Below are 26578 nucleotides of genomic sequence, written 5' to 3'. Positions count from 1 at the left end.
AACGCTGCTTAACCTGGAATGAATGTTTTGGAGCTTGGATGGTGAGCATAGAAGAGGTAAAGGGACAGGTTTCACACCTGCAATTGCATGGGAAGGTGCCATGAGTGACGGAGAGATGTTGGGTATAGTGGAGGAGTGGACTGGGTTATCCCGGAGGGAACGGTCCCTGCGGAATGCTGACAGAGGGAGTGAAGGGAAGATGTGTTTGGTGATGGCATCACGCTGCAGTTGGCGAAAATGGCGGAGGATTATGCTTTGTATGTGGAGGCTGGCGGGCTGAAATGTGAGAACAAGGGGGACTCTATCCTTGTTCTGGGAGGGAGGGGAGGGGGTGAGGGCCATGGTGCGGGAGATGGACTGCACACTGTTGAGGGCCCTGTCGACAACTGTAAATGGGAATCCATGGTTGAGGAAAAAGGAGCACATATTAGAAGCACCACTTTGGAAAGTGGAATCTTCAGAACAAATACGATGGAGGCAAGGAGCTGAGAGAAAGGAATGGAATCCTTACAGGATGTGGGGTGTGAAGAGCTGTAGTCCAGATAGCTGTGGGAGTCAGTGGGCTTGTAATAGATATTGGTAGATAGTCTATTGCTTGAATTGGAGATAGAAAGGTCAAAGAAGGGAACGGAAGTATCTGAGATGGACCGGGTGAAGGCAATGGAGGGCTAGAAACTGGAAGCAAAGTTAATTAATTTTTCAAGGTCTGACGAAAGCATGGAGTGGCACCAAAATAGTCATCGATGTACCAGTAAAGGAGTTGTGGGAGGGGACTTGGGTAGGCCTGGAACAAGGAAAGTTTCACATACCCCATAAAAAGACAAATGTAGCTAGGACCCATGCGTGTACCCATTGCTGCTACTTTGATTTGGAGAAAGTGGGATGAGTTCAAGGACAAGTTGTTGAGAGATAGAACAAGTTCAGCCAGGAGGAGGCGGTGGATGGAAATTCTTCAGGCCTCTTTTCTAGAAGACCTCTCAGGCCGTCTTGGTGTGGGATGGAGGTGTAGAGAGATAGGAGGCGGTTAAGGCCTGCGAACTGGAAGCTGTCAATATGACGCAGGGTATCAGAGAAATCCCGGGTGTAGGTGGGGAAGGAATGGACCAGGGGGGTGAGGATGGCGTCAATGTAAGAGGAAATAAGTTCAGTGGGGCAGGAGCATACTGACACAATGCGCCTACCAGGATAGTCCTTTTTGTGGATTTTGGGAAGTCTGGGGTTGGGAGACTCAGGTTGGAAGCTTTGGGGGGAAGACATCCGGAGGAAATGAGGTCGGCGACGGTGTTGGAGATAATGGCTTGATGTTCAGTGGTGTGGTCATGGTCCAGGGGGAGGTAGGAGGAAGTATCTGAGAGTTAGCGCTCAGCCTCTGCGAGGTAGAGGTCAGTATGCCAGACGACAACAGCACCCCCTTTGTCAGCAGGTTTGATGACAACGTCACGGTTGAACCTGAGGGAGTGAAGGGCGGAAAGTTCGGAAGGAGAAAGGTTGGAATGGGTGAGGGGGGCAGAAAAATAGAGACGGCCAATGTCCCGACGGCAGGTCCCAATGAAAAGATCGAGGGCAGGTAATTGTCCCGGTGGGGTTGTCCAATTGGAGGCAGAATGTTGGAGACACGTGAAAGGATCTGTGGAATGGGGGGAGGACTCTTGCCCAAAGAAGTGGGCACGGAGACGAAAGCGACGGAAGAAGAGTTCAACACCATGTCGAACCTGGAATCCATTGAGGTGGGGATGTAAGGGTATGACGCTGAGTCCTTTGCTGAGAACAGCACGCTCCGCCTCAGAGAGGGAAAAGTCGAGAGTATGATGAAGACACGGCAAGTGCTGGGGCTAGAAGAGATGGAGTTTGAAGGATTGGGACTGGTCGAGGGCCTGGGATGGGCAGTGGTGTTGATGAGTTGTTGAAGCTTGCGTTCCTTTACATCTGCAAGAAACAGGAAAAGTTTTTTGTTAAGACATCGAATGATGCGGAGGATGAAATGAAACTGGGGTCAGGGACAGCTTTGAGAGAGAGTAAGACGGTGTTGCTGGAGAGAAATGTCGAATGTCTTCATGTGGCGGTGCATGGAACTGAGTGTGGCTTTCAGGATGCGGTGAGAACAGCAGTTCGAAGAATGTTGTATATCCTGGAGGTACCTGTAGTCCTGGAGGTTACATGCAGGGTGGAATTTGAGTTGAAATCCACGTGGGGTAAGTCGGAGACAAAGACAGTCTCCGAAATCTCACGGGATTCAGGGTGAGGTATCTAATTGGATACAAAATTAGCTTCTTGACAGAAGCCAGAGGGTGGTTGTAGAGAGTTGTTTTTCAAACTGGAGGCCTGTGACCAGCGGTGTGCCTCAGGGATCATGTGTTGGGTCCACTGTTATTTGTCATTTATATTGATGATTTGGATGAGAATATAGGAGGCATGGATAGTAAGTTTGCAGATGACACCAAGATTGGTGGCATAGTGGACAGTGAAGAAAGCTATCTCCAATTGCAACGGGATCTTGATTAATTGGGCCAATGGGCTGACGAATGGCAGATGGAATTTAATTTAGACAAATGCGAGGCGATGCATTTTGGTAGATTGAACCAGGGCAGGACTTATTCAGTTAATGGTAGGGCACTGGGGAGAGTTAGAGAACAAAGAGATCTAGGGGTACATGTTGATAGCTCCTTGAAAGTGGAGTCACAGGTGGACAGAGTGGTGAAGAAGGCATTCGGCATGCTTTGTTTCATCAGTCAGAACATTGAATACAGGAGTTGGAATGTCTTGTTGAAGTTGTACAAGACATTGGTAAGGCCACACTTGGAATACTGTGCGCAATTCTGGTCACCCTATTATAGAAAGGATATTATTAAACTAGAAAGAGTGCAGAAGAGATTTACTAGGATGCTACCGGGACTTGATGGATTGAGTTATAAGGAGAGGCTGGATAGACTGGGACTTTTTTCTCTGGAGCGTAGGAGGCTGAGGGGTGATCTTATAGAGGTCTATAAAATAATGAGGGGCACAGATCAGCTAGATAGTCAATATCTTTTCCCAATGGTAGGGGAGTCTAAAACTAGAGGGCATAGGTTTAAGGTGAGAGGGGAGAGATACAAAAGTGTCCAGAGGGGCAATTTTTTCACACACAGGGTGGTGTGTGTATGGAACAAGCTGCCAGAGGTAGGGGTAGAGGTGGTTACAATTTTGTCTTTTAAAAAGCATTTAGATAGTTACATGGGTATAGAGGGATATGGGCCAAATGCGGGCTATTGGGACTAGCTTAGGGGTTTTTAAAAAATGATGGCATGGACAAGTTGGGCCGAAGGGCCTGTTTCCATGCTGTAAACCTCTATGACAGTCACTGAGGAAGGAAATGTGGCTATGGAAGTGAGTCTTGGTAAATACGTTGTCCAACACTAAGAGAAATTGAAAGCAGTGAAGGGGGGGAATCCTGTCGGAGAGAAGAGCAGTACTTCTTCAGAGTAGGCATTCCTAGAAGAGAAGTGGCAGTGAGTTAAATACTGGATAAAAGGAAATTACTGCGGATGCTGGAATCTGAAACCAAAAGAAAAAACGCTGGAAAATCTCAGCAGGTCTGGCAGCACCTGTCAGGAGAGAAAAGAGCTGACATTTCGAGTCCAGATGACCCTCTGTCAAAGCTAAAAGGCATAGAAAGTGGGAGATATTTATACTGCAGGGGGAGGGAATGAAAGATGAGTCATAGCCATAGAAACCAGGGGAAAAGACTGCTAATAGCTGTCCATAGAGAGAATAAAGGGTGTGAATGGCCAAATGGCAGAGAAGCTGTAAACTGTGACAGATGGAGATGTTGGGGGAGGGGGGAAATGGGACAGAGGTAGAATGTAGAAAAGGGGAAGTGGGGGGAGAGAAAAGCTCATGGAAGGGGGATGAATTGGGGGAAGGAAAGAGTGGGGATGGGGAAGTAAAATGAAGAAAGACCGTAAAGAAATAAAAGGTAGAGAACAGTAAGAAATTAAATAAAATCGAATGAAGACAAAGGGGGCTGAGGTGGGATTGAGAAAATCAGCTGAAGTTGTTGAATTTGATGTTGAGACCGGAAGGCTGTAAAGTGCCTAGCTGGAAGATGAGATGCTGTTACTCCAGTTTGCGTTGCGCTTCACTGGAACATTGCAGCAAGCCAAAGACAGACATGTCGGCATGAGAGCAGATCGTGTGTTAAAATGGCAAGCAGGATCCAGGTACCCTCCCACAACTCCTTTACTGGTACATCGATGACTATTTTGGTGCCGTTTCATGCTGTTGTCCAGACCTCGAAAAATTCATTAACTTCGCTTCCAATTTCCACCCCTCCATCGCCTTCCCCTCCCTTCCTTGACCTTTCTGTCTCCATTTCAGGCAGTAGACTATCTACCAATATTTATTACAAGCCTTCCATAGCTATCTGGACTACAGCTCTTCACACCCCACATCATGTAAGGACTCCATCCTTTTCTCTCGGCTCCTTCGCCTCCGTCGCATTTGTTCCGATGATGCCACTTTCCAAAGTGGTGCTTCTAATATGTGCTCAACCGTGGATTCCCATTTACAGTTGTCGACAGGGCCCTCAACAGTGTGCAGTCCACCTCCTGCACCACGGCCCTCAACCCCTCCCCTCCCTCCCAGAACAAGGATAGAGTCCCCCTTGTTCTCACATTTCAGACCGCCAGCTTCCGCACGCAAAGCATAATCCTCCGCCATTTTCGCCAACTCCAGCGTGATGCCATCACCAAACACATCTTCCCTTCACTCCCTCTGTCAGCATTCTGCAGAGACCATTCCCTCCAGGATAACCTAGTCCACTCATCCACTAAACCCAACACCTCTCTGTCACTCATTGCAACTTCTCATGCAATCGCAGAAGGTGTAACACCTGTCCGTTTACCTCTTCTATGCTCACCATCCAAGGTCCAAAACATTCATTCCAGATAAAGCAACGTTTCACTTGTACCTCTTTCAATTTGGTGTATTGCATTTGCTGCTCCCAGTGTGGTCTCCTCTATAGCGGAGAGACTAATCGTAGGCTGGGTGCTCGCTTTGCTGAGCACCTTCGGTCTGTGCACAATCAAGATCTTGACCTTCCGGTTGCTTGCCATTTTAACACACGATCTTGCTCCCATGCCCACATGTCTGCCTTTGGCTTGCTGCAATGTTCCAGTGAAGCTCAACGCAAACTGGAGGAACAGCATCTCATCTTCCGGCTGGACACTTTACAGCCTTCTGGTCTCAACATCGAATTCAATAACTTCAGATGATTTGCTCTACCCCACCTCGGCCCCCTTTGTCTTCATTCTATTTTATTTAATTTCTTACTGTTCTCTACCCTTTATTTCTTTATGGTGTTTCTTCATTCTCCCCCCCCCCCCCCCACTCTTCCCCCTACTTCATCCCCCTTCCCTCAGCTTTTCACACCCCGCCGCTTCTCCTTTTCTACATTCTACCTCTGTCCAATTCCCCCCCGCCCCGCAACATCTCCATCTGTCACAGTTTACAGCTTCTCCGCCATTTGGCCATTCACACCCTTTATTCTCTCTGTGGACAGCTATTAGCAGTCTTTTCTCCTGGTTTCCATGGCTATGACTCATCTTTCATTCCATCCCCCTGCAGTATAAATATATACCTTTATAAATCTATACCTTTTAGCTTTGACAAAGGATCATCTGGACTCAACGTCAGCTCTTTTCTCTCTTTACCGATGCTACCAGACCTGCTGAGATTTTCCAGCGTTTTCTCTTTTGGTTTCATGCTCCATGGAGCCTTTATCACTCCCCCACACCTGCATTTATCAATCTTAGAAGTGATTTCTGGATTAGAAATCATAGAAAATCATAGAAACCCTACAGTACAGAAAGAGGCCATTCGGCCCATCGAGTCTGCACTGACCACAATCCCACCCAGGCCCTACCCCATATCCACCCACGAATCCCTCTAACCTACGCATCTCGGGACACTAAGGGCAATTTTTTTTTAGCATGGCCAATCAACCTAACCCGCACATCTTTGGACTGTGGGAGGAAACCGGAGCACCTGGAGGAAACCCACGCAGACACTAGGAGAATGTGCAAACTCCACACAGACAGTGACCCAAGCCGGGAACCGAACCCAGGTCCCTGGAGCTGTGAAGCAGCAGTGCTAACCACTGTGCTACCGTACCGCCCAATTGCTGTGTTACTCTGCAAGTCCCTGCATACTAATCCACAGCTACGAGCCTGTTTTGTGCATATCCCTCAGTCTACTTCTATAGACTGCCCAAGAGAGTGCTTATGAGTCTTTTTCAGCAGAACTCATGTGCAACCTTGCATTCTGGCAAACTGCAGCTATGCTATCCTTTTCCCTGGCATCGACTGCAGTCCACTAAAGTCCAGTATCTCATCAGGTGCACATTGCAGTGGTACCAATACCTGAATTGGTGGCTAGTATTGTGAAATTAAGTGACTGTATGCCTTCATTGTCACTGTCTACTTGCTATTCCCCTGCTGTCTGGGTTGAGTACACAGTTTGAGTATTTGAAAAGAGAATGGCTCAAGGAAGCTTGTAGTGTGGGAGAGGGGGGAAGTCAGAGATGCAGCTTGTGAATGAGAGGAGAGGATAGTGGGTTTTGAGAAGAAAAATTAGGTAAGAAGCTACTGCCATCTTCTATGATTTAAGGTCTTCCTCTGACCACAACTTCAGCAGTCTTCCTCTCAATAGTGGCCAGCACTGTCTGCTGCATGAGAATCAGGAAAGGCCTTTGTCCCACTCCTTTAGCTCCTGCTGTCTCTGAATGTGCATCACCTTGTCCGACAGGAGAGAGGGAAGTATGTCAGTGAGTGTGGTGCAACATGGCTGTTGAGGTTGAATAGCTGACAGTGGATGCAACCTTTGAGATGTGGGTATGAAGCTTGCAGCAGTACTAAGTATCTGAGGTTGTGGTGGAGGTTGAGTCCTGACATTGTTGGTAGATGAGTGATGGGGGTGGGGTGAATTGAGCAGTCTCAGTCCAGTGGTGCGGTTGGTGGGATAAGCATTTGAAAGGTGCATTCACTGACTTTGGCCACTCTTGTGAGATCATTGGAATTCTTGAAGCACGGCAACCAAATCCTCGGGGCTGTTCCGCTGCCATTAAACTCCAGGGTTGTCAGCTCCCATTGCCTTCTGAACTTGATTCTGCCCCCCAGCAGATGCAGAACATTGCTTCTACTTTCCACCTGCTCCAAAAACCTTGGAGCTCACTCTCCCATATTGTGCCATTATTCATTGTCACTTCTGCATGACTGCCAGCAGCAAGACACCTTCCCTTTAAACAATAAGGCTAACTTTACATGGCGCTAGCCATTCTCAGTATTGATTCCCTGCTGATACCTCCAGTCAATAGTTGATGCTGGCCGGACGCTGGAAACATTGAAATGAGCAGGGAACACAGTGTTCGCATTTTGCCAGTATCACACTCAATGGGCACAGGTCAATCACGTCATAATCCCACGCCCATTTTCAGGGCAATTGGATTTTGACCTTCATGTCTCTTATGATTGTTAATCAAGTTCTTATTAATAGGTAGAGTGCCTCAAAACCCACAACCACAAGATTGAGTCTATACCTGATTTCAGATCTTGCTGGTTTTCAAAAATAAATTAGAATCTTAATACAATGACTAGGGGACACATGAAATCAAGAGAATAAGTTCCATTAGAATATACATTGAAGTGTTTTCTATGTATTTGAGTTTCTAGACTTTCTAAAGCACCTTCCTGCCAAGGAGCTTCACCTGTCTTTTCTATTGATGCTAACTAAGCTGAATCTGACCTACTGGGGGTATCTGATGGCTTTTTTGACATGTTTACTTTAACTTTATTAAGCTACACAGTGTATCACTCACCACCTGTATCAGAACTTCTTTTTTTTAACCTGCACATAATATTATCCATTATATTAGGCATTGGTGATGGGTTGGGCAGATTTGGTCAGGTTGGTTAAGGATGGCTCCAACCACTTGGAGTACAGGTAACATCAGGTGCATGAAGTGGATAACTACTTTGCACACCGTCTTAGCCAGTAAGATTTTTCACTTATCTAATAGGACTTAAAATTCTCGCACAGTCCATAAAATAATGTCCGTTTTCAGATGCCAATAGATTTTGGATTTGAGGTACTCTAACTTAATGTTAGTACCTAATGTCAATGGTTTTAATTTGGGTGTCCATCCAAACTTTGAATTTGCTTGTTTGCAGAACTCAGGTTAATCAATTGGAACCAATAACAATGGTGGGCGGTGATATTGCATGGAACAGGCAGTAATGGTGGTGCAGTGATATTGGATGGAACAGGCAGCAGTGGTGGTGCAGTGATATCAAATGGAACAGGCAGCAGTGGTGGTGCAGTGATACTGGATGGAACAGGCAGTAATGGTGGTGCAGTGATATTGGATGGAACAGGCAGTAATGGTGGTGCAGTGATATTGGATGGAACAGGCAGTAATGGTGGTGCAGTGATATTGGATGGAACAGGCAGCAATGGTGGTGCAGTGATATTGGATGGAACAGGCAGCAATGGTGGTGCAGTGATATTGGATGGAACAGGCAGCAGTGGTGGTGCAGTGATATCAAATGGAACAGGCAGCAATGGTGGTGCAGTGATATCAAATGGAACAGGCAGCAGTGGTGGTGCAGTGATATCAAATGGAACAGGCAGTAATGGTGGTGCAGTGATATCAAATGGAACAGGCAGTAATGGTGGTACAGTGATATTGGATGGAACAGGGAGCAGTGGTGGTGCAGTGATACTGGATAGAACAGGCAGCAATGGTGGTGCAGTGATATTGGATGGAACAGGCAGCAATGGTGGTGCAGTGATACTGGATAGAACAGGCAGCAGTGGTGGTGCAGTGATACTGGATACAACAGGCAGCAATGGTGGGCAGTGATATTGGATAGAACAGGCAGCAATGGTGGTGCAGTGATATTGGATGGAACAGGCAGCAGTGGTGGTGCAGCGATACTGGATAGAACAGGCAGCAATGGTGGTGCAGTGATATTGGATGGAACAGGCAGCAGTGGTGGTGCAGTGATATTGGATAGAACAGGCAGCAATGGTGGTGCAGTGATATTGGATAGAACAGGCAGCAATGGTGGTGCAGTGATATTGGATGGAACAGGCAGCAGTGGTGGGCAGTGATATTGGATGGAACAGGCAGTAATGGTGGTGCAGTGATATCAAATGGAACAGGCAGCAATGGTGGTGCAGTGATATTGGATAGAACAGGCAGCAATGGTGGGCAGTGATATTGGATAGAACAGGCAGCAATGGTGGGCAGTGATATTGGATAGAACAGGCAGCAATGGTGGGCAGTGATATTGGATGGAACAGGCAGCAGTGGTGGGCAGTGATATTGGATGGAACAGGCAGTAATGGTGGTGCAGTGATATCAAATGGAACAGGCAGCAATGGTGGTGCAGTGATATTGGATAGAACAGGCAGCAATGGTGGGCAGTGATATTGGATAGAACAGGCAGCAATGGTGGTGCAGTGATATCAAATGGAACAGGCAGCAATGGTGGTGCAGTGATATCAAATGGAACAGGCAGTAATGGTGGTGCAGTGATATTGGATAGAACAGGCAGCAATGGTGGGCAGTGATATTGGATAGAACAGGCAGCAATGGTGGTGCAGTGATATCAAATGGAACAGGCAGCAATGGTGGTGCAGTGATATTGGATGGAACAGGCAGCAGTGGTGGTGCAGTGATATTGGATGGAACAGGCAGTAATGGTGGTGCAGTGATATCAAATGGAACAGGCAGTAATGGTGGTGCAGTGATATCAAATGGAACAGGCAGCAATGGTGGTGCAGTGATATTGGATGGAACAGGCAGTAATGGTGGTGCAGTGATATTGGATGGAACAGGCAGCAGTGGTGGTGCAGTGATATTGGATGGAACAGGCAGTAATGGTGGTGCAGTGATATTGGATGGAACAGGCAGTAATGGTGGTGCAGTGATATTGGATGGAACAGGCAGTAATGGTGGTGCAGTGATATTGGATGGAACAGGCAGTAATGGTGGTGCAGTGATATTGGATGGAACAGGCAGTAATGGTGGTGCAGTGATATTGGATGGAACAGGCAGCAATGGTGGTGCAGTGATATTGGATGGAACAGGCAGCAGTGGTGGTGCAGTGATATCAAATGGAACAGGCAGCAGTGGTAGGCAGTGATATTGGATGGAACAGGCAGTAATGGTGGTGCAGTGATATTGGATGGAACAGGCAGTAATGGTGGGCAGTGATATCAAATGGAACAGGCAGCAGTGGTGGTGCAGTGATCTTGGATGATGCAATGATATTGCATGAAGCAGGCAGCAGAGATGGTGCATTGCCAAGCTTCAGCAGAGACAGATCAACCAATGTTTATAATATTACTTTGTGTCAGGGAGCATTTTAAGCTGGTATTTTATTTATTTTGGCACGCATTATCCCTCCCATAGTCACTTACTGGCCTACACTAACGGTGGAAATGAGATACAACTGACAAAAATAAGAGTTCCGTCAACCTCCTTATTCCCAATTCTGACAGAAGTCCTGTTTTGATTTAAGAATTTTCAATATGAAACTGCGAAATGTTTTTGTATAACTGGTAAAATGTAGCTTTGTGCCTCAGTAGGCTGATTGTTTTCTGTGTCCCACGAACAGGCCAACGTCTGTTTGGAGAGACCATCCTTGGCCTGACACAAGGTTCCGTGTCTGATCTGCTGGCACGGCCCAAACCCTGGCATAAGCTGAGCCTGAAGGGAAGGGAGCCTTTTGTCCGCATGCAGCTCTGGCTCAATGACCCAAGCAATGTTGAGAAGCTGATGGACATGAAACGAATGGAAAAGAAAGGTAAATGAATCAACATCTTAAACTGAACTTTAGTGGACCAGTCCTTTGTTACAATATTAAGTCAGAGACTGTTTACTATGCTTTTTGCATTCTCCATTGTTTATGGCCATGAAGTGATAACTTTTTCATCTTTTTGTGAAAATATCCATTAAATTTCAGCTGCTTCCTTGGACTTTGGGGCTTTTAGGTTTGAAAATGCAACAGCAAAGTTAGCCAATGATCCACAAAAGCAGCATAGTTTGGGCTGAAATTGGAATGTACACTATTAAAGGATAGGGCACACTCGATCACTAAATATATACTTCAACCACATTCTGAGCAATTCACCATGGAGCTCTTTAAGGCACATGACAGTCCAGCTTTCCCAGTTATAAGGGGGAGAAGGATTAGGGAATGGTTCCTGAGTCAAATTTATACTTTGAACATTACTGCTCAGATTTAGTTTTTAATTTGTTGGGGTTTTCAAACACAGACATTGAACTCCTAAATTTCAATGTAAGAATAAGATATTTTGCCAGGAGTGTCTGTAGGAAAATATAATTTGAGCTTGAAGGCTTGTGGTCTCTTCAGTTAATTGGCATAGCAATTACTTATTGCTTACTGTACTCTGAACAAACAGAAACGATTGTAGTGCATTGTGGCTTTGCAATTAAGCCCATGCCTTTTCTAAGGTGGCATCTCAGAGGTTTTGAAGGTTTGAAATGCTGACTATTGAAATAAATGCATCCATCAATGCTTCTCAATCAAAAACCCATTCCATTTTCATTATCCTTTTGTGTTCAACAAGAGGCAAAGAATTCAATTCGAAATTTTGAACAATAAAGCTTTTGGAAGTGAAATTAGAGATCAGTGTATTTTTAAGTCAGTGGATGGCTTTAATTCTTCTTTGATAGGTTTAAAAAAGGCAGTCACCCATTGAGCAGGTGTATTTCTTTCAGGTACATTGTATATTTTTACCTGACTTCTGAAATGCAGCCTTAATTTGTAAAACTGTTAAGAAGTGAGGGAGTGCCACCTACTGGACTGGTTGTGATAAATATTTGCTCAAGTGTTGTTCATCAAGTGGCACTTAGTTGGTCTGCAGCACAGAATTGGGGCTGTCTAACTTGGCCGCAGGGGAATACTGCGTTAAGGAAAGATCTAATTGGAAGAGAATTACTTTTTATTTAAATATAAAGAAGCAAAAATTTGCCATGTACCAGAACTCTAACAGAAATAATCGGTGGGGATTATGTTATCTCTGTTTTAAAAGTGTCAAAAGATTCTCAGAGTATATGCTTTTATTATTGAGATTTTGCTTGTGGTCGCCTTACGGCTCTCATCTTGTGGCTGTGAGTTCAGATCTGACCATAGAAAATTGTGACATTGAGTGCAATAAATCTAGTCATTTGTAGGTTGGTGTGAGAAAAATAACCAGGGAAACTGCTGGTGTCATAAAAACCTGGCTGGTTCATTAATGGAAGAGAACCTGCCAGATCCCCATCGGGTCATATTGTTGACTCTTAGTACCACCAGTGAAGCTAGTAATGGGCAGAGATACCACTATGCCAGTGTCACCTATTTCCCAAGAACAAATTAACGAATTATCACTCAAATATTGAGTAGTCAGTAGTTATTGTCATTGTAATAGGATAATTTGATATATTTGTCTTTCTCGCAATTAAACTGGACATCACGTTTAAAAACCATTAACTACACTGTAGCAAGATGAAATTCCATGACACCGCAACACGGTTTAAATCCGCCCTCGAAATCTCACTAGTAGTCTGTAAAAAATCAAAGACAGGTAAAAAGCTCAAGAAAGGTCCACCTTCCCCAGTATCAGTTCACATTTATGGATCCTCCATGGTCAGGAGCTGAACAATTGCAGTCACAGGCATCTTATTGAGATTGGAAAAATCAATGCTGAGTTTGATTGGAAGAGCAGCAAATGTAGGAGAAACAGTGTGTGGAACTGCAGATTCTCTGTCCCCAATGCTGGCTGCTCTAGCTCCTCCAGTCTCCCTTGATCTTGCTGCTCATCCAGAGACAGAATCTATGATTGGGGGAGGAAGGAAGGGAACCTGTGTTTGGTGTAGCTGTACAGCAGCACAGGAGAGACTGGAAAGATGGAGAGCCAAGATACAGTGCAGGTAGTGGCTCCGGCTGTGTCTGTGAGAGAGGGAATGTCACAGAAAGAATTAGTGTGTGTTTGTGAGAGTGACTGAGTGTTTGTGGGAAGGAGAGGGGGAGAAGGCCTCAGGGCCAGAGAGAGACTTGCAGCTTTATTTATTTATGCAAATTATTTCCCAACTTCTTTAAAAAATCTTATTTTAACTTCTAAAACCCTTTTCCAGGAGTTTACCAACTATTACCAAAACAATAACCAAAGAAAAATGTTAAATCCCTTCCAATGACCTCCTTCCTCTTTTATATTTGTTCAATAAATTATTTTGGGAGTAAAGTTGAAAGTAGGGAGATCTGGGGTAGAGAGAGAGAGAAAACACATTGTGGGGAAACCCATTTTTTTTCTGCTCCCCATAGATTTTTCTTTAAATGTTTCTTTCTGTTATAGAAGTGTTTGCCTGTATACATGTTTCTTTTGGCTGTCAGTCTGTGTGTGTGTGTGTTTTGTTTTAGTTTTGATATGTAGAAAAAGTTAGGGGTCCAGTTGATCCAGGAGAGCCCAACATTTCAGGCCTTACTATCAGGTTTGAAAATCAGCCACTGGAGGAGGCCACAGGATTGTGCGCGGAGGGGTGAATGAAGGAAAACTGTTTTAATTGATGTTGGATTCTTGGCTACCTGCCCAGCACCGACTCTCTCGTTTCTTTAATATTTAATGGCGACATAGAGAGTGTTTGCAAATTCCTGTTTGTTTTCTAACTTAAATCTTTAGATCTAAAGAGCCTTGAAAATGAAAAAGTTGCCCTTGAAATCAAAAAGTTGCCCTCGCAAAATCTCAAAGAGCTTTTAAAAAATATTTTTTTTACCTTGCATCATAACTATAAGCCCTCTCTTAATTGATTTGAACAACACAGGTTTATTATAGCAAATGTATCACAAGATTGTTATGGCACATTATTGCAGGTTTATTACCGAACCCGTATGTTGCAATTTTATTATAATTTGCGTTAACAAATTGGTTTTAACACATTGCGAGTGTATTGCAGCGCATGCATATAGCACGTACATTACAAGTGTTGCAGTGATCACAAATACAATATGCAGTTGAGTGTAAGTTAGCGTGCACATAGCAGTGATTCTTAAACTGGGGTCCACAGACCTCTGTTGACAGTTTTGTTGAGTGTTTGTAAAATAATGTGATCATTTGCTCACTGAGCAAGTTTGGCCCACGAGTAGATGATGTAGGTAACTGCTATGGCTGAGACTTGGATATCATCACCTCACAACCACTCAGGATAGCCCGCTTCTGATAAAAGCCCTGCAGAGTGCTATAGTAGATGTAATGCAGTCTGCAACCTCTTGCATTGATGCACTATCATTCAAAGAAATGCACAAAGCTTTCAAACTAGCCCATCCTGAAGCCAGTCTCCCAGTGCTCTGCAGAGCCACTGCTTTTCCAGACTGAGTCATTAAATTCTATTTCTAATTACATGGGACTTGTACGAGTTTACCGCGATCTTTTGAAGGGCAATTAGGTTTGGGCAATAAATGCTGGCCTTTCAAATGACATCTGAACTTAGGAGAAGAGAAAAAAGAAGCAGACCATCCGAACTAAGACATCATCACTGGGTCCAAATCCTGGAATTTCTTCCCCATCAGTACTGTGGGAATACCTTCACCACATGGACTGCAGTTTAGAAGGTGGCTCAAGGGCAATTAGAGATGGGTTCTAAATGCTGACTTTGCCAGCGATGTCTATTTCCCAATTGATTTTTTTTTACAAGTTTATATCTGTATAATGATCATGGCATGGTTAGTACACTTAAAAGCAGTGACAAATTATAATATTTGCTTTATTATGGCATCCTATGATACAGAAACATCTTATAAAGAATTCCACTTAAAGGACATTGGCCTTACTTAAGGATTAGTGATCACTGCAGATTTATTTAGGATAGTTTGGAGTTTATCTCAAGTAACAAACTCACCTGACTTTGTTATCAGAGATACATCTAAGCTGTGTATTTAGTACTTTTGGGTATTCGTTCTGTGCCTGGAATTATTTGCGAGATTGTACTTAGTAGGTACTCGATCTACAGAGGTTTCTTGCTATCTTTGTGACTCCCCTTTTCCACAGTCTCTGGATATTTGCCATCCTTTTCCTAAAGATTGTTTCAATTAAATATTAGCTGACAAGTAAATATGTGACATACAAGTCTCTGCTCCTGCAATCTTCTTCATTGTCATATCTTAGCAAGCAATATAGCAAGCACTGTAGCCTGCACTCTTCCTGCTTTGGTTTGCTGCATAGTATCCCCTAATTTGCTGTCTCTCCTAGAGAGCCTTCAGCCGCCATGCTTCATATTTGATTTGATTTATTGTTGTCACATGTATTAGTACACAGTGAAAAGTATTGTTTCTTGCACGCTATCCAGACAAAGCATACTGTACATAGAGAAGGAAAGGAGAGAGGGCAGAATGTAGTGTTACAGTCATAGCTAGGGTGCAGAGAGAGATCAACTTAATATAAGGTAAGTCCATTCAAAAGTCTGATGGCAGCAGGGAAGAAGCTGTAAGCAGGGAAGAAGGTGTACTTGAGTCAGTTGGTATGTTGGTAGACTTCTGTATCATTTTCCCGATGAAAGAAGGTGGAAGAGAATATGTCCGGGGTGCATGGGGTCCTTGATTATTTTGGCTGCTTTTCCGAGGAAGTGGGAAGTGTAGACAGATCCTGAAACTGGAACTTTATCTAGTTATACCCTTCTCACTATTTGTCATGGTGATACCACCTCAGCAATTTCCTCTGTGACTAATTTCTCCCCTACATTCATCATTTCTCTGAGAAGCAACACTTTGAACTGATCAGGCACATCAAAAATAAGCATAAACTGCTGCTTGTTGCTCATATTTGCCGTCTCTGGCCACTGCATGCCAGCACACACTTCCATAATTTCTGCACCTAAAATAAAGCCTGCAGCAAGTTTTTAAAGCTGCATTTTTCATCATGGTGAAGCATTGGAAGACTCGGGTGAAGGAAATGTAATCTATACCTTGTAAAGAAGAGCTGGGGTTGAGTATAAGTTGCATCCAATGATGATTTTATCACATGATTGATCAGCTATAACAGACAATGTTGAGGTGGTGATCTGGATTGGGCAGTACTACTTTACTATGTAGTTGACTATCCATTGCCTGGTTTCCTAACTGCAGTTGAGTGGTTCTCCAGTATTTCAAAGAACAAAGAGAACAAAGAAAATTACAGCACAGGAACAGGCCCTTTGGCCCTCCAAGCCTGCACCGACCATGCTGCCTGACTTAACTAAAACCCCCTATGCTTCCGGGGACCATATCCCTCTATTCCCATCTCATTCATGCACTTGTCAAGATGCCCCTTAAAAGTCACTCCCGTATCCGCTTCCACTACCTCCCCCGGCAACGAGTTCCAGGCACCACCACTCTCTGTGTAAAAAATCTGCCTCGTACATCTTTTTTAAAACTTGCCCCTCGCACCTTAAACCTATGCCCCCTAGTAATTGACTCTTCCACCCTGGGAAAAAGCTCCTAACTATCCACTCTGTCCATGCCTCTCATAATCTTGTAGACTTCTATCAGATCTCTCCTCAACCTCCGTCGCTCCAGTGAGAACAGACCAAGTTTCTCCAACCTCTCCTCATAGCTAATGCCCTCCATACCATTCACTTTAGATATGAATGACCCATGGCATTGGGTGCAGTAAGTCGATGGATACACAACATTTTACTGGTTATATGATGTACAAGCGGAAAGTCTCAATTCTCAGTGATCACCTCAGGAAAGTAGTTTTTGTGCACGAGAGTGGGAGAGAGAAAGAGTGTGCACTAGTGGGCAAATTAAAGTTGACCCTTCCCCCTCATCTTATATCTGATATTGAGTAAATAACTTTGGTGCCAACATGATGGTGAGATTCCAGGCCTCTGAATCCACTTAAAGCCATGGACATTTGATGAGTGTTCAAATTAGATGAATGTTTCATTTACCACCACAGATGCCAGTTTGAAGATAATTTTTTTATTCAAAGCAAAATGTAAAAATGGCTTTTCTTTAACTGAAAGCTAAACTGGAAATTTTAACTTCTTTGTTTCAGCCTACATGAAGCGCCGGCACAGCTCAGTGAGTGACGGTCATGGCAGTGATTCTTCAGTAGCTGGGCTTGACTACAGTCAGAGTGCCAGTCCCCAGCCGCAGGTTCATCTGAAGAAGCCCAGAGTGGTGTTGGCCCCCGAGGAGAAGGAAGCTTTGAAGCGGGCTTACCAGCTAAAGCCATATCCATCCCCAAAAACTATTGAGGAACTTGCTGCTCAGTTGAATCTGAAAACCAGTACCGTCATCAACTGGTTTCATAACTACAGGTGAGTGCCTCTCTAGTATTTCACTTTAGAAACGGGTGGCCCAAAGCAATGGACACAGCAAATCAATAGATAGGCAGCATTCAACTGGTGTATGAGTGGGAAGTCTCAATTTTCAGTGCCCATCTCAAAAATGCAGGTTTAGTGTATGTGAGAAAGAGAGACAAAGGATGTACACTGAGAGATATGTAATGAACATTATAATATCCACCCTGGAAAGAAGTCAACAAAGCAAACACTCTACTTTTTATCTTGTACTCTAACATACAGAATTAATATGAGATAAACCTGAATTATCAGGCAAACTGTGGTCAAACACACTGCAAACTACAGACACTGTAGAACAGATTCCACAAATTTCTCAGCGACCCACCCAGACGTCCATGAGTCACAAAAAATCTTCAAAACCTGCCTTCCAGGTGAGGGATTTTAGCTCCTCTCTTTTGAGGAGTAAAGGAGACTCTAGGTGACAATGATTGTATCAAGGACTTTTGATGAGGACTCGTCTACTGAGGTTAGAAACAGGAAAGGAGAGGTCACCCTGTTGGGAGTTTTTTATAGACCTCCGAAAAGTTCCAGAGATGTAGAGGAAAAGATTGCAAAGATGATTCTGGATAGGAGCGAAAGTAACAGGGTAGTTGTACTGGGGGACTTTAACTTTACAAATATTGACTGGAAAAGCTATAGTTCGAGTACTTTGGATGGGGTCGGTTTTTGTCCAATGTGTGCAGGAAGGCTTCCTGACTCAGTATGTAGATAGACCAACAAGAGGCGAGGCCACATTGGATTTGGTACTGGGTAATGAACCAGGCCAGGTGTTAGATTTGGAGGTAGGAGAGCACTTTGGTGACAGTGACCACAATTTGATTACATTTATCTGAGCTATGGAAAAGGATAGGTATATACCAAAGGGCAAGTTATAGCTGGGGGAAAGGAAATTATGATGCGATTAGGCGAAATTTAGCTGGCATAGGTTGGGGAAGGAAACTGCAGGGGATGGGCACAATTGAAATGTGGAACTTGTTCAAGGAACAGCTACTACGCGCCCTTGATAAATATGTACCTGTCAGGCAGGGAGGAAGTAGACGTGTGAGGGAACCGTGGTTTACTAAGGAGGTTGAATCTCTTGTGAAGAGGAAGAAGGAGACTTATGTTAAGATGAGACGTGAAGGCTCAGTTAGGGAGCTTGAGAGTTACAAGTTAGCCAGGAAGGACCGAAAGAAGGAGTTAAGAAGAGCCAGGAGGGGACATGAGAAGTCTTGGGCAGGTAGGATCAAGGAAAACCCTAAAGCTTTCTATAGGTATGTCAGGAGTAAAAGAATGACTAGGGTAAGATTAGGGCCAGTCAAGGACAGGAGTGGGAAGTTGTGCGTGGAGTCTGAAGAGATAGGAGAGGCACTAAATGAATATTTTTCATCAGTATTCACACTGAAGAGGGACAGTGTCGATGGGAGTACTGAGATGCAGACTGTTGGACTGGATGGGATTGAGGTTCATAAGGAGGAGGTGTTAGCAATTCTGGAAAGGGTAAAAATAGGTAAGTCCCCTGGGCCGGATGGGATTTATCCTAGGATTCTCTGGGAGGCTAGAGAGGAGATTGCAGAGCCTTTGGCTTTGATCTTTGGGCCATCATTGTCTACTGGAACAGTGCCAGAAGACTGAAGGATAGCAAATGTTGTCCCATAGAAAAAGAAAATTACAGCTCAGAAACAGGCCTTTTGGCCCTTCTTGTCTGTGCCCTTGTTCAAAAAGGGGAGTAGGGACAACCCTGGTAATTAGAGACCGGTGAGCCTTACTTCTGTTGTGGGCAAAGTATTGGAAAGGATTATAAGAGATAGTATTTATAATCACCTAGAAAGGAATAATTTGATTAGGGATAGTCAGCACGGTTTTGTGAAGGGTAGGTCGTGCCTCACAAACCTTATTGAGTTCTTTGAGAAGGTGACCAAAGAGGTGGATGAGGGTAAAGCGGTTGATGTGGTGTATATGGATTTCAGCAAAGCGTTTGATAAGGTTCCCCATGGTAAGCTTTTGCAGAAAATACGGACACATAGGATTGAGGGTGATTTAGTGGTTTGGATCAGGAATTGGCTAGCTGTAAGAAAAGAGGGTGGTGGTTGATGGGAAATATTCATCCTGGAGTTCAGTTACTAGTGGTGTACCTCAAGGATCTGCTTTAGGGCCACTGCTGTTTGTCATTTTTATTAATGACCTGGATGAGGGTGCAGAAGGATGGGTTAGTAAATTTGCGGATGACACTAAAGTCGGTGGAGTTGTAGACAATGCGGAGGGAAGTGGCAGGTTACAGAGGGACATAGATAAGCTGCAGAGCTGGGCTGAGAGGTGGCAAATGGAGTTTAATGTGGAAAAGTGAGAAGCGATTCACTTTGGAAGGAGTAACAGGAATACAGAGTACTGGGCTAATGGTAAGATACTTGGTAGTGTGGATGAACAGAGGAATCTGGGTGTCCATGTGCATAGATCCCTGAAAGTTGGCACCCAGGTTGATAGGGTTGTTAAGAAGGCGTACGGTGTGTTAGCTTTTATTGGTAGAGGGATTGAGTTTCGGAGCCAGGAGGTCATGTTGCAACTGTACAAAACTCTGGTGCGGCCGCACTTGGAGTATTGCGTACAGTTCTGGTCGCCGCATTATAGGAAGGATGTGGAAGTGTTGGAAAGGGTACAGAGGAGATTTACTGGGATGTTGCCTGGTATGGTGGGAAAATCGTATGAGGAAAGGCTGAAGGGGTTGAGATTGTTTTTGTTAGAGAGAAGAAGGTTAAGAGATGACTTAATAGAGGCATACAAGATGATCAGAGGATTAGATAGGGTGGATAGTGAGAGCCTTTTTCCTCGGATGGTGATGGCTAACACGAGGGGACATAGCTTTAAATTGAGGGATGAGAGATATAGGACAGATGTTAGAGGTAGGTTCTTTACTCAGGGAGTAGTAAGGGCGTGGAATGCCCTGCCTGCAGCAGTAGTGGACTCATCAACATTAAGAGCATTCAAATGGTTATTGGATAAACATATGGATGATTTTGGAATAGTGTAGGTTAGATGGGCTTTAGATTGGTTTCACTGGTCGGCGCAACATCGAGGGCCGAAGGGCCTGTACTGCGCTGTTATGTTCTATGATAAGGCAGAAAGAATGACAGACAAAGGGAGAAAGACGAGTATAAGGGAAAGCTTGCTATGAATATAGAACAGATAGTAAGAGTTTCTACAAGTGTTTAAATAGAAGAAGAGGAACTAAAGCAAGTGTTGGTTCTCTGGAGATTGAGTCTGGGGTATTGATGATGGAAAAGAATGAAGTGGCAGCGGTGTTGAACAGATATTTTATGTTTTGTCTTCATTGTAGAAAAGTTAGAACATTTCCCAACGATATTTGAAAATCAAGAGGTGAGCAGGAGGGAGGAACTTAAAACAATCACTATCTTTAGGGAAAAGACGCTGAGAAAACTGTTGGACCTAAAGGCTGGCACAATGATCTGCATTCTAGGATCTTGAAGGAAGTGAGATAATAGATGAATTAATTATAATCTTCCAAAATTCCTGAAGTTCTCAAAGGATCAGAAGAGAGACAGAAAGCCAGAAACTCCAGGCTAGTTAGCCCAACATCTCTAGAATCCATTATTAAGGGAGTTTTAGCAAGATACTTAGAAAATCCCAATTTGATCAGAGTTAACATGGCTTTGTGAAAGAGAAATTGTGTTTAACTGATATATTAGAGTTTGTTGAAGTAACAAGCAAGATGGATAAAGGGGAACCAGTAGATGTGCTGCACTTGGATTTCCAGAATGTATTCGATAAGGTGCCACATCAAAGGTTACTATACAAGATAAGATTACATAGTGAAGGGAGTAACCTGCTAGTATAAAGAATTAAGTTAGCTAATAGGAAGCAGAAAGTAAGGATAAATGGATTGACAAGCTGTAACTAGAGGATTGCCATAGGGATCAGTGCTGGGCCTCAATTATTTACAAGCTGCATCAATGATTTGGATGAGTATGGTAGCTAAACTTGCCAATTACCCCAAGATAGGTAGGAAAGTAATTTGTCAAAAAGCGGTAGAGACTCTGCAGAGGGATATTGATTGGTTAAGTGGGTAAAAATCTGGCAGATGGAGGGAGTATAATGTGGAAAAATGTGAACTTGTCCACCTTGGCAGGAAGAATAGAAAAGAAGTATACTATTTAAGTGGCGAGAGATTGCAGAACTTGATGGGATAGAGAGATCTGGATGTCCTTGTATGTGAATCACAAAAAGTTAGTTATTATGCAGGTGCATAACTGGTTGGGAAGACAAATGGAATGCTGATGTTTATTGCAAGGAGAATTAAATATTAGAGGTTTTACTGCAGCTGTACAGGGCCTTGGTGAAACCACATCTGGAATACCGTGTACAGATTTGGTCACTTTATTTAAAAAATATATAATTATGTCAGAAAAAGTCCACTGGACTCATTCCTGTGATGAGGGACTTACCTTATGGAGACCTAGAAGCCTGACAGATGACCTTTTTGAAATAAGATCCTGAAGGGATTTGACAAAGACGTTTTCACTTGTGGGAGAGCCTAGAAGCAGAGAACACAGCTTAATAATAAGAGGCATATTGTTTAAAGTTGAGAAGAGATATTTTTTCTCAAACAGTGTGTGGAAATCTCTTTCCCATGAAAGCATTGGAAGCTGGGTCCTTGAATTTACTCCAGGTTGAGTTAAACAGATTTTGTTTTGAAAATATTTTTGAGTTTTTCCATTTTTTATAAACAAAACAACACAGCCTTTAAACTGGCACAGTACAGCACAATCACTTCACCATATGTAAAGAGAAGGAAGCCAACACAGCTGCTTCATCTAATCCAGCACTTCCACATAAAAGAAGTAAAGAAAATGAGTAACAGGATGGGGACAAAGGAGACAAAGCTATAAAGAAATGGAAAAAAGGCAGTATGTTAGAGACAGTGCTGTGTACTCTACACAACACCTCGTAGAAGTAAATCTGACATGGAATCTGTACATTTAAGATAGGGGCCCCATACTTGCAGGAATGACTGATTTAGAGCGGAGTATAGAAGTTAGAAATTCCATTGGGATACATTCCATAATAAATTTGTGCCCAATTCTGTACAGAAGGTGATTTATCGCTAATCCAAGAGCATAATATATTTTTCCGTGCTGCAAATGTTGGAATATTATACATTTTCTCATTGACATCAATTATCCGTTTATCTGGAAGCCACAGAATCAAAAACGCAGGATCCATCTCCAAGGTCATGTCAAATATTTTTTCCAGCTCTTTAAGAATGCCTGACCAATAGCTATTAATGTTGGCACAGGACCTGATGCACAGAGTATAGTCCCCGATGACCAATTTACATTATTGGCGTAGTGTGAATATGGCAGGGTCTTAAGCGTGGCGTGAGGTGTAGACGATGTAGAATTTTTAGTTGAGTCTTCGTTTTGTTACAGATTTTATATGCATTCTCCCAGATAACGCCCCAGATTCTATATGGTCCTTTTCCAAGTCTGCAAAGCCTCTTGCATATTCATATTGGATCCAGAACATAATGTGTCATAAAACTTAATTAATCACTTTGGTTCTGTGGAGTTCGATTTTTCCACCAGGGAAAAACTGGCATAAAGATGCATGGATATTTTATTAAGAATAAAGTCTCTAGGTTGTGAGTATCTAAAAAAAATGAATGTCTTGGGATATCGCATTATTGACACTGTTGCTCAAAAGATAACAAGGAGGCCCCTCTAAGCAGTTTCTCTAGTCTTCTGAGTCCCTATCCCTCCAAATGTTAAAACCGGGTTCCATGTATAAGTCTAAGATGAGAGGCTAGCTGATAAAATTTTATATTTGGCACACCAAGGCCCCCTTTTGGACTTGGAAGTTGTAATTTGGCCAATTTTAGGTGAGGTCTCTTTTGTTCCATATGAAGGAGTTCCTTCGGAACCTGAACGGGAAGTAAAATTGGTAGCACCTGCAGAGGGTGCATCTGTCCTATCCTGCCCTGCCACGATATAAGTAGAGAGGACCACCGATGTAGATCCCATTTTATAGATACGGGGGTTAAGTTTGCCTTATGCAACTGTTGGACTGAGGGGCCAGTAGAAAATCCCGAATAGGTAAACCCTGAGGGGACCTTCTAGAGGGGAAAGAAGCAAGGGATGAGGTCTCCCCCTAAGCCTTCCCAATGGCATGGCCTCAGTCTTAGCAAAATTTATTTTATAACCCGAGAAAGAATCAAACCGACCCACAATGTCAATAATAGGAACACAGATTTCCAGCTTAGACAGGAATAGTAACATCAGCGTATAACAAAGTCTTATGGTGCTTTCCACCATTAGCCAAGCCAAATACCGAAGCAAATTGTGTCCCGTTGCCTCGGCTAAGGCAAACAACAACGGGATTGCTAGGCAACTGTGCCTGACCTCCCGCTGAAGACTAAAATGATTAGATCTATAATTGTTAGTGAGAACTGCTGCAAGTGAGTTTTATAAAGCACTTGTATCCACTTGTCGAACCCCCCCCCCCCCACCAAATTTCTGCAGTGAATAGAGTAGTTCCATTCTACCCAATTTCTCTGCATCCAATGAAATCACCAAGCTGTCTATCGCTTGTTTTTGAGAAACCCGAATGATATTTAATAATCTCCGGACATCGTTACAAGAATTAGACCCAGTCTGATTACCCTGGATAATCATGATGTGGAGATGCCGGCATTGGACTGGGGTAAACACAGTAAGAAGTTTAACAACACCGGGTTAAAGTCCAACAGGTTTATTTGGTAGCAAAAGCCACACAAGCTTTCTGCAGTGACACTGTTAGAGCTCCGAAAGCTTGTGTGGCTTTTGCTACCAAATAAACCTGTTGGACTTTAACCTGGTGTTGTTAAACTTCTTACTGTGTTTACCCTGGATAATCCAGGGAAGATTTTTTTTCCAGACCCAACACCAGTATTTTAGATACTAATTTCAAATCTACATTTAAAAATGAGACTGGAGTCTCATTTTTAAATGAGGGCGGCACGGTAGCACAGTAGCACAGTGGTTAGCACTGCTGCTTCACAGCTCCAGGGTTCCGGGTTCGATTCCCGGCTCGGGTCACTGTCTGTGTGGAGTTTGCACATTCTCCTCGTGTCTGCGTGGGTTTCCTCCGGGTGCTCCGGTTTCCTCCCACAGTCCAAAGATGTGCGGGTTAGGTTGATTGGCCAGGTTAAAAATTGCCCCTTAGAGTCCTGGGATGTGTAGGTTAGAGGGATTAGCGGGTAAATATGTGGGGGTAGGGCCTGGGTGGGATTGTGGTCGGTGCAGACTCGATGGGCCGAATGGCCTCCTTCTGCACTGTAGGGTTTCTATGATTTCTATGAGTATAAGATGCACATTCCTCTGGACTCAAGCCTTCAACATTAAAGAGATAATTCGCTTCTCTAAGCAACTGAAGCAACTATCTTGCTTCAAATGAATGGTTATATATACCACTCAGAGGTTCTATCAGCATGTCTTTGAATTCCTTATAAAATTCACTTCCAAAACCACTAAGTCGCAAAGCCTTACCAGACTGAAGATCCCTCAGTGCAGATAATATGTCCCTTGGAATTGAGAGCATATAAGGTTCTTTGTTCTTCAGAGATTGTTGGGAGTTCAAAAGAAGAGAAAAATTATTTAATTTCCATTAATGCATCTCCAGACTGGTATTTTTTATATCAATCAACATAAAAGCTTTTAAATGCCTTATTTGTTAACGTTTTTGTTGAAGATTTTCCATTTTGCCAAATAACGCAACAAACCCCTAAAATGCAATACAGCACAGAATAATCGTCATTCTGCATATATGCACACTCTCACTCAGGATAACAAGCTACCAGCATCAGGGAGGCCCTGTGCATTCAAATGCAACTAATCAGAGCCTAAAACAACATCTCAAAACCTCAACAGTGAAAGCATACCTCAGAAAGAGGGGAACATCAGGATACAACCCCAAACCCAAGTTATGGCGTGATAGTGTACACTCTGACACACAGATTAACAGGAGCAGAGCTATACAGCCTCACGGGAAGAATGCAGATAAAACAAAGCCCAGGAATTTAAACGCTGCCTTGGGCCCCACAGATAACATAATATTTTCCGCTAGAGAAACCTAAACCTCAACAAGAGGAGCTGTCCAGATGTCCCCCCAAATTGGGGCATCTCGGGGGAGGACACACTTGCTCCCTTTTATTAATACAGTGTAATCTCTACACCTTCCAAATATGAATTTTCAAAATAGCTGCTACAGTTGCCTACACAGCCGAAGAAAAGAAAAACATAGAAAAACTACAGCACAAACAGGCCCTTCGGCCCACAAGTTGTGCTGAACACATCCCTACCAGACCTACCTATAACCCTCCATCCTATTAAGCTCCATGTACTCATCCAGGAGTCTCTTAAAAGACCCTATTGAGTTCGCCTCCACCACCCCTGACGGCAGCCGATTCCACTCGCCCACCACCCTCTGTGTGAAAAACTTACCCCTAACATCTCCCCTGTACCTACCCCCCAGCACCTTAAACCTGTGTCCTCTCGTAGCAGACATTTCCACCCTGGGAAAAAGCCTCCGAGAGTCCACCTGATCTATGCCTCTCAACATCTTATACACCTCTATTAGGTCTCCTCTCATCCTTCATCTCTCCAAGGAGAAAAGACCGAGCTCCCTCAGCCTATCCTCATAAGGCATGCCACTCAATCCAGGCAACATCCTTGTAAATCTCCTCTGCACCCTTTCAATCTTTTCCACATCCTTCCTATAGTGAGGCGACCAGAACTGAGCACAGTACTCCAAGTGGGGTCTGACGAAAGTAAGAGATATTGAGACAGGTCAAGAGCAAATAAGCTGAGAATTCTCGCACCACACTTGAGCTTATAACAAAACCAGCCTCACTCATCTCCAGCCACCCCAGAGGTGCTGCTCAAGCCCTACCATCAGCCAGAAAATTCAACCCATTTCCACACCAAGGAGATCCACCAACTGGAAGAAGAATCGATCAAGACATCCACAGATGAGATATCGCGAGGGGATGCAATCCTCCTACTCCTGACAAGATGAGGGAACCCCTGTAGGACCAAATATAACAAGTCAGAGCCTATATCATCACCCCACTTTCCTCAGAGAGAGGAATATCAGGATAAGACCATAGACACATGATGTGGTTTGACAGTGTGCACTCTCATATGCAGGATATCAGAAACCTTGTAG

At 43.8% G+C, this 26578-nt stretch overlaps 1 protein-coding gene across 9 annotated transcripts in view; it reads left to right on the top strand.

Moving 5' to 3' along the window:
- LOC144501444 (protein CASP-like) overlaps window positions 1–26578 on the top strand; it is a 779365-nt gene that overhangs the window by 557580 nt on the left and 195207 nt on the right. For 5 of the 9 annotated variants that reach the window (XM_078225206.1, XM_078225208.1, XM_078225212.1 and 2 more), the window contains 2 exons: window positions 10656–10844; window positions 17074–17338. The exons of 3 other annotated variants lie outside the window; for them this stretch is intronic. In XM_078225206.1, the coding sequence (XP_078081332.1) occupies window positions 10656–10844; window positions 17074–17338 (454 nt within the window). The remainder of the gene's footprint in view (window positions 1–10655; window positions 10845–17073; window positions 17339–26578) is intronic. One more of the 9 variants, XM_078225207.1, reaches the window with a different exon arrangement.

This window comes from Mustelus asterias, chromosome 12 (genome assembly GCF_964213995.1).
Source record: "Mustelus asterias chromosome 12, sMusAst1.hap1.1, whole genome shotgun sequence".
NCBI lineage: Eukaryota > Metazoa > Chordata > Chondrichthyes > Carcharhiniformes > Triakidae > Mustelus > Mustelus asterias.
Note: the sequence above shows the minus strand (reverse complement) of the source record. Positions and strands in the feature narration are given on the sequence as shown.